The sequence below is a fragment of the Canis lupus genome, chromosome 9 (assembly GCF_011100685.1).
Source record: "Canis lupus familiaris isolate Mischka breed German Shepherd chromosome 9, alternate assembly UU_Cfam_GSD_1.0, whole genome shotgun sequence".
NCBI classification, from domain to species: Eukaryota; Metazoa; Chordata; class Mammalia; order Carnivora; family Canidae; genus Canis; species Canis lupus.
Window position 1 is genome coordinate 5,654,557 of NC_049230.1, and position 12,335 is coordinate 5,666,891.

General features: G+C 52.0%; 1 protein-coding gene across 1 annotated transcript in view; it reads right to left on the reverse strand.

Moving 5' to 3' along the window:
- UNK (unk zinc finger) overlaps positions 1 to 12,335 on the reverse strand; it is a 33,687-nt gene that overhangs the window by 6,138 nt on the left and 15,214 nt on the right. The window contains 11 exon segments of the mRNA NM_001003390.1: positions 34 to 135; positions 1,067 to 1,241; positions 1,738 to 1,803; positions 2,363 to 2,563; positions 2,988 to 3,130; positions 4,713 to 4,797; positions 5,770 to 5,887; positions 6,462 to 6,597; positions 7,064 to 7,194; positions 7,325 to 7,501; positions 8,337 to 8,546. Of these exon segments, the coding sequence (NP_001003390.1) occupies positions 34 to 135; positions 1,067 to 1,241; positions 1,738 to 1,803; positions 2,363 to 2,563; positions 2,988 to 3,130; positions 4,713 to 4,797; positions 5,770 to 5,887; positions 6,462 to 6,597; positions 7,064 to 7,194; positions 7,325 to 7,501; positions 8,337 to 8,546 (1,544 nt within the window).

The window sequence follows — 12,335 nt, forward strand, 5'->3', positions numbered from 1 at the left end:
GCCCTCATGCACTGCCCGCCCACTGCCCAGTACCAATTGTGATGCTGCCTGGGTGGGGCACCGTGCTGTTATCGAAAGTCTTCTCTAGGGCAGCCACCCCAAACTCGTTCAAGTCCAGGTCATCCAAGGCAGACTCTGAGGATAGAGAGATTAGGGTATGAGCCTCCTTGCCTCCCAAGGGACCACACAAACCTGAGTTCCAGGTCTTGCCTCCAGGACCCACCTGCCCTCTACTGCCTCCTCTTCATGCTCAGTCCCACTAGACCCATGCTCTCAAGCCTCTGCCTGCTGGGCTGCTCCTCTGCCAACACAAATGCCCTGCACTGTCTGCCTTGCCAAGTCCAGCTCACATGGCTCTCTTTTCCGAAGCCTTCACTGATACTTCCGGGGGACCCAATGCAGGGTCTCTGAATCTGATGGAGATCTTATCTTGTCTCCTATTGTTACAGTTCATGTCTCATCCCTGAGTTCTCTAGGGGAAAGCAAGTCTCTCGGCCCTCAGGGGGTAGTATACGTAGTAGGTGCTCAACAAATACCACTGCCCTCTGCTGAACTAGACTGCGAGATTGGGAACAAAGTCCCTCCCTGAGGGCAGGAACACTGTCTCCATCTCTTAATATCCCAGTGCTTAAAACACAATCTGGCACAAAGTGGCACCCATAAATGGCTGCTGAGAGAGAGAGAGACAGTGGCTTCTAATAACCAGGAACTCTTGAGGACAGTTGCGCAGGTTGTTCACTACACAAGGATACCTAGTGAGAGAATGAGTGAGGGCTGAATGACCTATGCCATGGAATGAGACTACACTTGTCCAGAGGAAGAGGCATCTCTTTCTAATTTGCACAACAGAGCAAACTGGAGGGCTACTTTGCTATAAGGGCTAATCTTGGCCCTACACTTTGGGCTCATTTTCCCTTTAGCTCAAAGGCTCAGAGTGCCCACCCTCTGACTCTCCCAAGATAAACTGACAAGTGATAAGTACACTGGTTCGAATCTCACTCCAGAGACCTAGTTTCTCTAACTACAGGTCCAGTCCTGGACTTGGCAACAGAAATGGCCTAATTACCTATGACTGACTCTACCGTATCGCTGGTGGGATAGAAGGGCAGAGCATTTGCATTCATGCCAGGGACGCTGCTGGTGCCGGCAGGGCTAGGAGGAGTAGCTGCCAGGCTGGAGGTGATACTAGAAGAGATGCTTGAGGTCAGGGGGCTGCCCACGGGAAGGATGCCCAGCATGTCCTGCAACGAGAGAGGAGGAGAGGCAATGGGATGCCTGCTTATAGAGGCCATGGCCAGTGGCTGGAGATGGAGGCTGGGAGGAGGGGCAGAGGGAAATGGTGCATCCCAGCTCTCATACAGATAACCCCATCCCCAGACAGGACCCCACCCTCTTGACACCTTGTTGAGAGGCTGGAGTTGGAGAGCTGTGGCTTGCAGGCTGCAGGGCCCACTCACCCTGAAGTCCTGCAGTAGGGAAGGGAGAAGTAAGTCCAGTGCTGAGCAGAGTATAGGTGCTCAAGAAATATATATTTTTTGACTGATGACTGAGTCCAGGAGGTAAGGGGTTCCAGGGCCTGACCCCACTCTCTCTGGATTTGGGGCTGGGACCACACTTTAGTTCTGCCCTCAGTTTGTGGGGAAAGCAGTGGCCCCACTCCCTGAAGCCTGAGATTCTGGGCCTATCCTGTCCATAGCTAGTACCAGAAGGGAAGGAAGGGGGCTGAGAGCTATATACCTGTTTGGGCTGAAGGAGAGGCTGCTCTTGACTCCTGGGCTCTAGTGAGTGGGGTTTTAACTTGGCCTGAGAGAAAGAGAAGTCAGAGAGCAAGAAATCAATGTGATGCTTGGGAGTCCAGGAGTCCTCCCAAACCATCCACCTGCCATGGCCCACTGAGGCTGAAGGCATGTGTCCCACAATTCCCCTCCAAACACACACACTGGACTCACTCTCCACCCCTACTCCTTTACCTACCCTAGGAACCAAGTGAGCCGTTCTCTCCCCGCTGGGGACTCCAAGCCTCAGGTAAGTACAATTAGAGATTCTCTGTCCTGCTCCCCAAGGCCCTGCCACTCCATCAAGGCAGCATAGGGCAGGGAAAAGACTGGCTATGGGGTCATAAAACTGAGATAGTCTCTGTGACAGGGTGAGGTGCCTGGCCATGCTAACCTTCCTGTCTTCATTTGTAAAATCCGGATAGCCTCACTCACTCTGCTTAGTGTCGAAGAGGCTATGACCAGGGGCTTCCTAGCTCCCAATCATGTTCCCTCCCCAAAGCTGGGGCAAGACTGCCCTCCAGGGCTCCTCCTGTCCCATGCAAGGAGAAGGCTAACCTCACTGAGGTTCCCCTTGCAGCCCTTACCTGGCATTTAAAATTTTTCAGGTACTCAGCTCCCACCTGGTCTTCCCTCTCAAAGCCAGGAGCCTTCTTATAGCTGCCAGGGGCGAGGCCAGACTCCCCAGGGAAGACAATGCCTTCCAGGTTTGGGGGCTTCCTGATGGAGCCCGGGGGGGAGCCGCAGAGATTAGATGGGCTTCCTAGATTGCTGTTTCTACAGAGGAGCTGCAGAAAAGAAAGGGAGTAGCTTGGTGTGCAAAATGTGGGCTGCGGCACAACCCATCCTCCATCCCTTCCTCAGGAAAAGTCCTCAACAGGGCTCAGTTCTATTTTCATCTGCCAATGGGCAGCAACTACCATGCAGAGACCCCAAACCTCATGAGGAAATGACCGGGGGATGTGTGGCAGAAGGCTCGTGTCCCTTCTACCAGCTGTACCCAGGCTGACCAACGCAGGCTCTGGGTTTACTCCCCAACCCGCCCCAAGCAGATTTTGACAGAAACACCCGGAGGCAGAAAGGGCAGAACCCTTTGGCCTGAAGCAAAATATGAGGGCCCAAGCACTGGCTGTGAGGGAACTGGGGGCCTCAGAGGCAAGCGCTGAACTCCTGGCTAGCTGGAGCCCACCCACTCCCTGGACGGCCACGTACAGTGCTGAGGTCAGGGGCATGCGGGCTGGAAGGGCTCACGGGCACCGAGTCTCCGGCAGCAGATGGCATGTACAAGACAGGACCCGGCTGAGTGGGGCTCGACACGGTTGAGGAAGGCTGTAGATCGTCACTGAGGGGTGGCTCTGCAAGAGACAGGGTCAGGGTGTCAGCAGGCTCCTGTGTCAGCTCTATCCCTCCAAAAACACATCTGGGTCTTTTTCTAAGGAGAGCATGCACCCGCCCCCCCCTGCACAAAGGGAAGGCTCCTACCTTCCTTCTGTTAATATTACATACTGTGCACTTACTTTATGCCAGGCAATTTGTATTAACTGTGAATCTTCACAATGACTAGAAGATACAAAATATTGTAGTCTACATTCTACTGGTAAGGAAACTGGGGCTCAGAGAGATAAGGTTAGTCTCCCTAGGTGTTGGAGCTAGGAAACAGGAGACCTGGGATCTGAACTACTCCAAAGCCTGAGCCATTAATTACCCCTCCATGTGGTCCAGCTGCCCCTGGCTGGGGATGACCTCTGTGCCAAGAATACACTCCCCACTCTAAGGGCCCTCAGTGTATTTTTTTTTTTTAATTTTTATTTATTTATGATAGTCACACAGAGAGAGAGAGAGAGAGGCAGAGACATAGGCAGAGGGAAAAGCAGGATCCATGCACCAGGAGCCCGATGTGGGATTCGATCCCGGGTCTCCAGGATCGCGCCCTGGGCCAAAGGCAGGCGCTAAACCGCTGCGCCACCCAGGGATCCCCCTCAGTGTACTTTTCACTCTAATCTCAGAGGTAAGGCCTGGCCCTGAAAAGAGGTGAAGGACAATCAGAGCAGTGGCTTGTGGTGGCCACAGGTTTTAACTCGATCCCCATCTCTGAGTTGGGCAGTGGTGGTCTGGAGTGCAGTGGAAGCACTGACAGCCACGCTGTCTGACACAGCAGCTATGAGCCACGTGCAGCTATGAGGGGCTGGTTGGAACTGAAACATGCTGTACCTAATTCAAGTGTACAACAAATTTCAAAGACTTAGTCTGGGGGGATAAAAAAGTAAAATATTGATTTTTATACTATTTTTGAAACGATATTTTATACTGGATTAACTAAAAATATACTGTAAAAATTTAGCCTTTTTTTAACATGGTTACTATAAAGTCTAAAATGACATAAGGAGGGCATCCTGGGTGGCTCAGCGGTTTAGCACCACCTTCGGCCCAGGGCGTGATCCTAGAGACCCGGGATCTAGTGCCACGTTGAGCTCCCTGCATAGAGCCTGCTTCTCTGCCTGTGTCTCTGCCTCTTTCTCTCTCATGAATAAATAGATACAATCTTTAAAAAAAAAAAAGACATAAGGAGGGCTGCAGTACATTTTCATGGAACAGCTCTGCTCTCAGCAGGATGGAGCGCCGTGTTCTATTAGTGATGTCGGTCATGGATGTAGCATGGTGTGGCTGCTGAGATCTGCCTACTTGGCTCTGGGAGGGTGCCTCACCCTGTCTGGGCCTGTGAGTGCCTGACTAGGGGCCCGGTCCTGCTCTCTGTCTCAGGACCCTGGAAGCTCCAGGGCTTTGAGGCCAGTTCCAGGGGGTAGATGCAGAGGGGGACTGGAACTTCCAGTGAGGACAGAGCCCGCTGCTGGCTGGCAAATGAGAGGTCACTCCTCTGACTGAGCCTGAGCAGAGGGTGAGGGGAGGAGGGTGGATAGGGCAATGGAAACAGCATACGTTCTACGTGGGCGAAGGCGCAGAAAGGTCCTCGGGGACAGCTGCCTGACTGCTGCATGTCGTTGCACTTGGTGGATTTATAGATCTGGAGGGCAGAACAGAGGCAGGTCAAGCTTAGGCAGAGAGGGACAGGCAGGCCTTCAACATGGAAGGATTAGTTTAGTAACTCTTTTCTCCTCCTAATTCCACATCATTTCCTTAAGTCTCTCTGTATTCACTTCTTACTCAAACTCCTGAAGCAGATAGGGCCACCCCCATGCCAAGGACACCCTCCCTTCTGGAGTCACAGATTCAACCAGTCCTTCTTTGGCCCTCACAAGGGATCTTTTCGATGCTGTTTCTCCACTCAGGGTCTTGTCCAGGGCTATGACCTCTAAATGCCCCTTTGGGCATTAAGAAAGTCAAGATCACAGGCAGCACCCACCCACCAGGGGGCACCCTGGGTTGGGATCTATGTCTAACTTTCCATCCTGCTATCTGTAACCCACATAAGGTGACCTCTATCCATATGTCTATCTCATGATGTCCTAGCCTCCATGGTCCCTTAGGCCAGGACAGCATGTGTCTCTTTATACCCTATACCAGATCTTAGAACACTGACGTGGCCCAAGGCTACAGCATGGGGCCAGTGGGCTGGGAAAATACAATAGAGAGGTTGCAGGTACCATCAACTCTGATCTGAAACACAAAAAAAGGGCTCTCTTATTTTTTAAATCCTGAGGTCACTGGATTGTAAGCACCATGAGTAGTACAAAGCCCAGAATGGCCAGGTCACTATGTCCAGTCCATATCTTCCCTGTCAGGAGGCCAGGGAGATACAAAATTAGGAGCAGGGGGCTGCTCAGTGACTATGGGCTCAGAACCAGGCAAGTGACCAAATTAGGGTACAGGGCTCCTTTAGGCACTGCCTGGGTGGGGGCCTCTTCCAGAACGGTGTCAGTGTCAGTTCTGCCCACATCTGCCCAGGCCTTCCTTTCCTTCTTCCTTGCTTCCCAAAAAGGGCATGTTAAGCCACCCACAGAACTCCTAGGGCCCCAGCCCCTGCTCCAACACCCACCTCTGGGTGGAACTGCTGCTCCGTGCGGGTGTGACAGTACTGGCAGGCATCTCCGTTCTCACACTTGCCAGGGTCTCCCCACTCATCCCCATGTTTTACGTTGGGACACGGAGATGACCTGGTCCAATTACATGATGGGGTCAGAGGGATATAGGAGAGGGAGAGAGTAGGAACTGGGGAATGCCAACTAGGTGCCTGTACAGGGCCCTCTTTGGTCTCCCTGCTTCACAGGGCCAGGCTCACAAAGAGAAAAGATGAGCTGCAGAGCGAGAGCCTTACTGGGGCCAGAAGCTAGACTCTGCTTCTGTGGAGCAGCGTGGCTGTATCAGCAAGGACACATTTTGTCCCCTTCCACCAGGTCCTCACACCAAGCACTTTGCAGCCCCACGACAGCCAAACCATACTTCCCATACAATGGCTTGCCCCAGCAGTCACCCCTGAGGATCAGAACTGGAGGGGCCTTAGAAATCATCTGACCCAAGATCCTTATTTCATGCCAGGGGAGAATCCCAGAGGACTCCCCGTCATGCAGCTATCCTGACCATCCCCTCCCTTTGTACCTGGGCCCTACAACCCTATAATCCCCAGGGCTGGCTTCCCTGCCCCCCTGCGAGCACACTAGAAGCAGCCCCCACCATGATGATTCCTTGCCACCCCTCCCTCCCATGACTGGCCTGCCTGGGCCAAAGGACCTGTATTTGTGTTTCCGGGGGCTCCGCCGCCGGTCCTTGCTGTTGTGGTAGTAGGGACAGGCATAGCCCTGGCGGCACAACCTCGGGGGCTTCTTGCATGGCTCCGTCTTATAGTTCCCCAGCACATAAGCGGTCTCTACACAGAGGGGTCAGAGGCAAGGGTCAGGAAGGTGGGGCAGAAGAAGCCACTTAGGAAGGAGTCCAGGAGCTCAGGCCACCTCCTCACGTGCCAACACCAAGACTGAGACCCAAGATAATCAAAACACTGTCCCTCACTGGGCTCACAGGGTAACACAGGGCAACTCAGGAGGGTCAAGCACAGGTGTATATAAACATACCTAAGTACGCTTGTGGGAAAGCCCCCTGAGGAAGTTGGGGAGCACCTGGACTGATCAGAGCAGATGTGTCTGGGGAAACTCGCCAGAAGTGCCCCCAGACGAAAGGGCTGTGGTTGGAAGAAAGCTGGGATGAAGAAGTGGTGGCTCTGGCTAGAGAATGCAGTAGGTGGTGTTGAGCCAAATCCTTAGGGTAGCTATGGGCAGGAGTGGAGAGAGGACACAGCTAGCAGGAGGAAGCATAGCCATTTGTGGGGCCACCTTTACCTTGCCACCGTGGCTCCTCACTGAGGATTTTTTCTATCATGGCGTGGCTCGCAGCCCCAGCCGTCTGGCCCTCTATGCTGCCCTCTACTGTGGTCTGGCCGTTCTGCAAGGCCTCCATCGCCTGGAGCTCTCTGAGAGGATAGGACAGAAAGTGGGGCCAGGGCATGAGGTGAGAAGCAGAGTACCAGCCCCTGCACCCCATCTATGGCAGTCACTGTGTCAGCAGCCAGGCCCCCACCTGGCCCACAGCCATCAGCCCACCTGATGTCGTAGACAGGGGAACGGAGGTCATGGGGCCCGTGGGCAAAAGCGCAGTGCAGGCCGTTTTTGGTGCAGTTGCCTTTTGAGTCTGTCTCATGGATACAGATTCCAGTTTTGTAGTAGCGCAGGTGGTACCTGCGCTCAGTGTCCCCTGTGGTCCTGTGCAGGAATGGGCACCTGAAACATTGGGGTGAGGGAGGGGTCACTCACCTTGCTCCTGTAGCCTGGGCAATCAGCCCCTACCCTGCCCTCCCCATTGAAGGCTTTCTCCAGGACTGGGACAGTGCGTGGATAGTGCGCTAAGGCCAGCAGCGAAGGGCCCTGCTGTGGGAACAAAATCACCCTCCCACCATCTGTCGGATGCTGTGGCTGGATGGGGGCCCAACAGGGGCCAGGATTCCTACTTCAGCCTGCTCAGCAAGGCCTCTCAAAGGCTACCTGGCCAGGGCCCTGGGCTGACTTGAAGCTCCAGAGGCGGCACACTTCTGAGAGAGCAAGTGCTGCCTGGATCCGCAGAGGTCCACAGAGCAAGGGCCTGCTCAAAGCATGGGTACCCCCTCATGCCGCAGGGCTTTATTTATCAGGCTGGGGCGGTGGGGATGACAAGTCTTGGACGTCTGGGAGAAGTGCACATGCAGGGATGGCTCAGTGAGCTATACCCACAGGCCTCTAGCAGGGTTTCCCATTACCACCTCTGCACAGTTCAAACAAGCAGGGTCAACAAATGCTCCCTCCCAATGATGTCCCCAGGTTTGCCTTTTCTTTTCTATTTAGAAGAAAATCCTGTGTAGAGTTTCCCAAAAGTGGGTAAAGAAGCCCCCCGCCCCAACTCTCAAGGATGGTGGGGTCTGAGCCCAAGTCCAGGCCACAGGAAAGCAGGCCAGGCTGTAGCAGTCGCCCCTGAAAGTAGCTTTTAGCTAGCTTGTTAGAATCTACCCAGCCTATTCTGAGAGCATCTGACCCAGAAGATAGGAGGCTCCTCTGAGGGTAGACTGAGGGGCAGGGCACTCACTCGTCGCCCTCCGGGCAGAGGCCTGTGGCCTCGTCGTACTTGGTGCAGTAGACGTCAGGGCTGTAGTTGAAGGTGCCGTCCCGACGGCGGATGGACCGGCGACGTCGCTGGTTCACGAAGTGCCAGTGGAAGCAGGTGTAGGGCCGGTGCTGAGTGCATTTGTGTTGTACAAAGAGGGGGCACTGCTCCGTGCGGAATTCCTTCAGGTACCTGCAGGGAGAGCCCCCACGTAGGGTGGGCCAGGAGCAGAGACTTAAGCCCTTTGCTTCTCAACAAGAAGTTAGCCACCAAGTCTTCTGAGGGCCCTACTCTGGGGTGCCAGTTCCATTAGGACAGAAGAGGCCCAGAGCTAAGGATAGACCTTAGCGTCCAGACCCTTCCTAGTACCCAGATCCCAAGCCAGCCTGAAGAGCAGGAACCACAGACCACAGCAGTCAGCTGTCTGCCGTGGCAGCCGTTGGAGGGCTTAACCAGTGGCTTAGTTCTCTGAGCCCGTGTGGTTTCCCACACCAAACCACTGATTGCAGACAAAGGGCTGCAAACAAGAGCATGAGGAGCCTCTCCCAAGCTCCCTGTAGGGTCCTCTGCTGCCCAGGTTTGCCTGCCAATCCCTAGGGGTCTCACCTGTCCCAGAAGCAGGGTTGGGGCTCCAGGCTGAGGGCTAGGGAGGCTACTGCTTTGGAACTGAAAGCCCAAGTCACAAGGTGTTCCTCTACTCAATCAGAATATCGTTGTCTGCTTACCTCCTCTCAGAAACACTTCCTAGCACTACACAGGTTAGTGCCTTTCTTAGAAAGGAGCTCCTTTTACAGAAGCATCTGAAGAGACTCTCCTTCCCAGCCTTGCCTGCCCCCAGCAGTCTCTGCGTACCTGCAACTGCATACCTGCAAAAGCTGGGGCTGTTTATGTTTTGGCTAACCTGGGGATTTGGGGGCACTGTGCTTTTGGCCTCCTCCCAACCTTCGTCCCTCTCCTCTGCATTTAATATCCAAGACACCCCAACACAGCACTCTCCCATGCACCACCCAGTGGAGGGCCCAAGACCCACTTACCCCCTTACAGAACACACCATCCGTGTTTTTGCTCACTCTATGTATCCAGGTGGAGGGTATCCTAGACTTGGGAGCCCCTGCACAGTGGGGACAGGCAGGCAGCATTCTTTACTCATTCCCTTAAGCCCTAACAATGCAGGGAAAAATGGCTTGACAGAGGATATTTGATACCAGGAATGAGGATGGTTCTAGAAGTCACAGAAGATTGTGTACAGAAGGGGACAGGGAGGGAACTACCACCTGACCTGAAGTAACTGTCCCGGCTTGGAGCAGCACCTGAAGCTAGAAGGCATGGGACAAAGGTGAGAAGATCCGGCTTATGCCAGGATACTTGAGGCCTTATTAGTCTGAGCATATGGAAGGTATAGGGATAGGTAGATTGAGGGCTAAGACTTTCCAGACAGGTTTTCTTTAACGCTAATAAAAAAGTGCTGAAGAAGCCTCTCCACCTTGAAGTGTAGAGAAGTATCCAGGTGTACTTAATGGGCCAGAGGAAGCTGGAGCTGGGTGCTCCCTGAGGAACACAAGTAAGGGTTTAAGGGGCAATAAACTTCCGAACAGAATCTGCTGTTCATTCAGCACATATTTGAGCATCTTCTAGGTGAAGGCGTGGTGGTAGTAGGCACTGAGGACCCTAATGAAGCAGGTCCTTGCCCTTGGAAGTCCATATTTTCATGGGAGAAACATAGAAATAATAGGCATAATCAACCAAGTGTGGAAAAGGTTACAAGGGAGGTTTGCTGAGAGTTCCTTGGGAACCCAGAGCAGGGGGCCCAGGCTGGGACAGAGGAAGGGAAACGGGGAGGTGCTGGTGAGTGAAGAATGTGGGAAGGATGTTTTTAGGCAAAGGACTAAGTATGAGCTTTGAAAGAGTGTGTCTGCGTCCAAGAGCTCCAAGTACCTTTGTGGGATATGAGTGGGGCGGAAAGGAATTAGAAAGGGGAAATGAGGATAAGGTGAGGTGCAGGAGGAGCCAAATTTCAGGGACTGAGTCCCAGGTACATTCTGAGACACTGGAGAGAAACCTGGAAGTCTCCCGAGGGCCTGATGTTCTCCTGTCCCTTTTGGCACCAGAATAGCAAGTCTTTCTTCCTGTCTGGTTAGACAGAAAGCTGTACCTCATGTTGCACACATGTCCCAAACCCTGGCACTGAGTTGGGACACCTATCCTCCCAACTACTAGGCTGATCCCTCCTGGGCAGTGCATACTCTATCCATACTCCATACTCACTAGGAGATTAACTAGGAAGTAAGAGGTAGAATATGGGAGAGGAAGAAGCAGAATCCAGGGCCAGGAGCTGAGAAAGAGTGGTTAGGATTGTCAGATTAAACATGGGACAGACACCTAGTTAAATTGGAATTTCGGATAAACCAATATTTCATGGGGCATAACGATAATAAAAATGTATCCAATTATTTGAAATCCCAATCTAACTGGCACCATTTTTGTTTGCTAAATCTGCCAACCCTGAGTGGTACCTGTCTGCTTGGTATCAGTGCCTCAGTGAAAAACCAGGAGGCAGCCAGAGGAAGAAGAGCTCTAAGACACGGTCACCCTGACTTTGGGCATAGTCTATCCTCTTGGCCTGCTGGCTTGGGGCAGCCATGTCCCCAGTGCCACACGCAAATACCAGGGCTCCAGAAGGGCTCTGGCTGGCAGGAATGCCACAAAAGACAGACACAAGGCAACAAATTATCTCATTTTAAGTTGTAGGCCAGGGACTTGGTATCTTTTAATAAACCAGTCTCTTTGCTTCAAGCCTTTCCCCTGTCCAACTTATCCTAACAGCACTCAATTATTCTTCCTTAAGCCCAAATTTAATTCTCACTTTCTTAAAAGTCTTTAGCTTCCCCCAGTAGCTCCAGATAAACAATTCTTCAGCCTGGCATGAAGCCAGGCCCTATACATCTGGCCCAATAGATTTCTTCCAGCTTTATTTCCCTTGATTAATTTCCATTCCAGCTACTAAAACCGGAGTCCTTGGTGTCTTGCAAATAGATCTTTAACTTCCATCTCTTTATGTCCCCTTCCTTACCTGTAGAAATCTTTCAAGGCGGAATTCAATGGTAATAAATCTAATGCCATCACCTCCATGTTGCCTTCCTTGACTTCCACCTACCCTCCCCGTTCTGGCCTTGTCCCCAGCTAAAAGTTGTAATCTAAGTTTTGCCAGCACATTCTCTAGATATTTTTATAGCCTTTACTACCCTGCAATGCATGTTAATAATCTGTACATTTTCCTCTACTTTCTCTACTAGATTATATAATCCTTGACAGCAAGCAAAAATCAAGTACAGTTTGCTGAATGAATATAAGAAATGAAGTCACAGAAAAGGCAAACCCACAAAGCAATACCAACAGCTTGATGATGCCACCAGCAGGCAGAGCATTGAGAGGTGAAAGCCTAATCCCTATTCCCTTGTGAAAAGTACTACACTATTGGAAACCTGTAACTTAGGAGATAGGGCAGAGTGTCCTGCAGAAAAGCCTCATAAGAGAAGGGGCTGAGTGACCAAATTTACACAGAGAGCCCACTTTCAATCAACTACAATCAGAGGAGAGAAATTTCTAACCTTTTGCTAAAGTCATGAATGGAACTGTACCATCTGTTCCCTGGAACCAAAATGTTTGTTCAGAATGTTCCATTTTCCCTCTCCAATTTTGACCCTATGCTAAAAGGCAATGCAGTGCCCAGGAGGCAAGGAGAAAACCACTTAGAAATCACTTTTCTTTTTTCATGAATTGAAATAAAACATTTTCAGTGGAAATACACAACTGTCACTGTTAAGCTCCAATCCATCTCTTCATCTTTTTTTTTTTTTTTAAGATTTTATTTATTTATTCATGACAGATGCACAGAGAGAGAGAGGCAGAGACACAGGCAGAGGGAGAAGCAGGCCCCATGCAGGGAGCCTGATGTGGGACTCGATCCCGGGACTCCAGGAT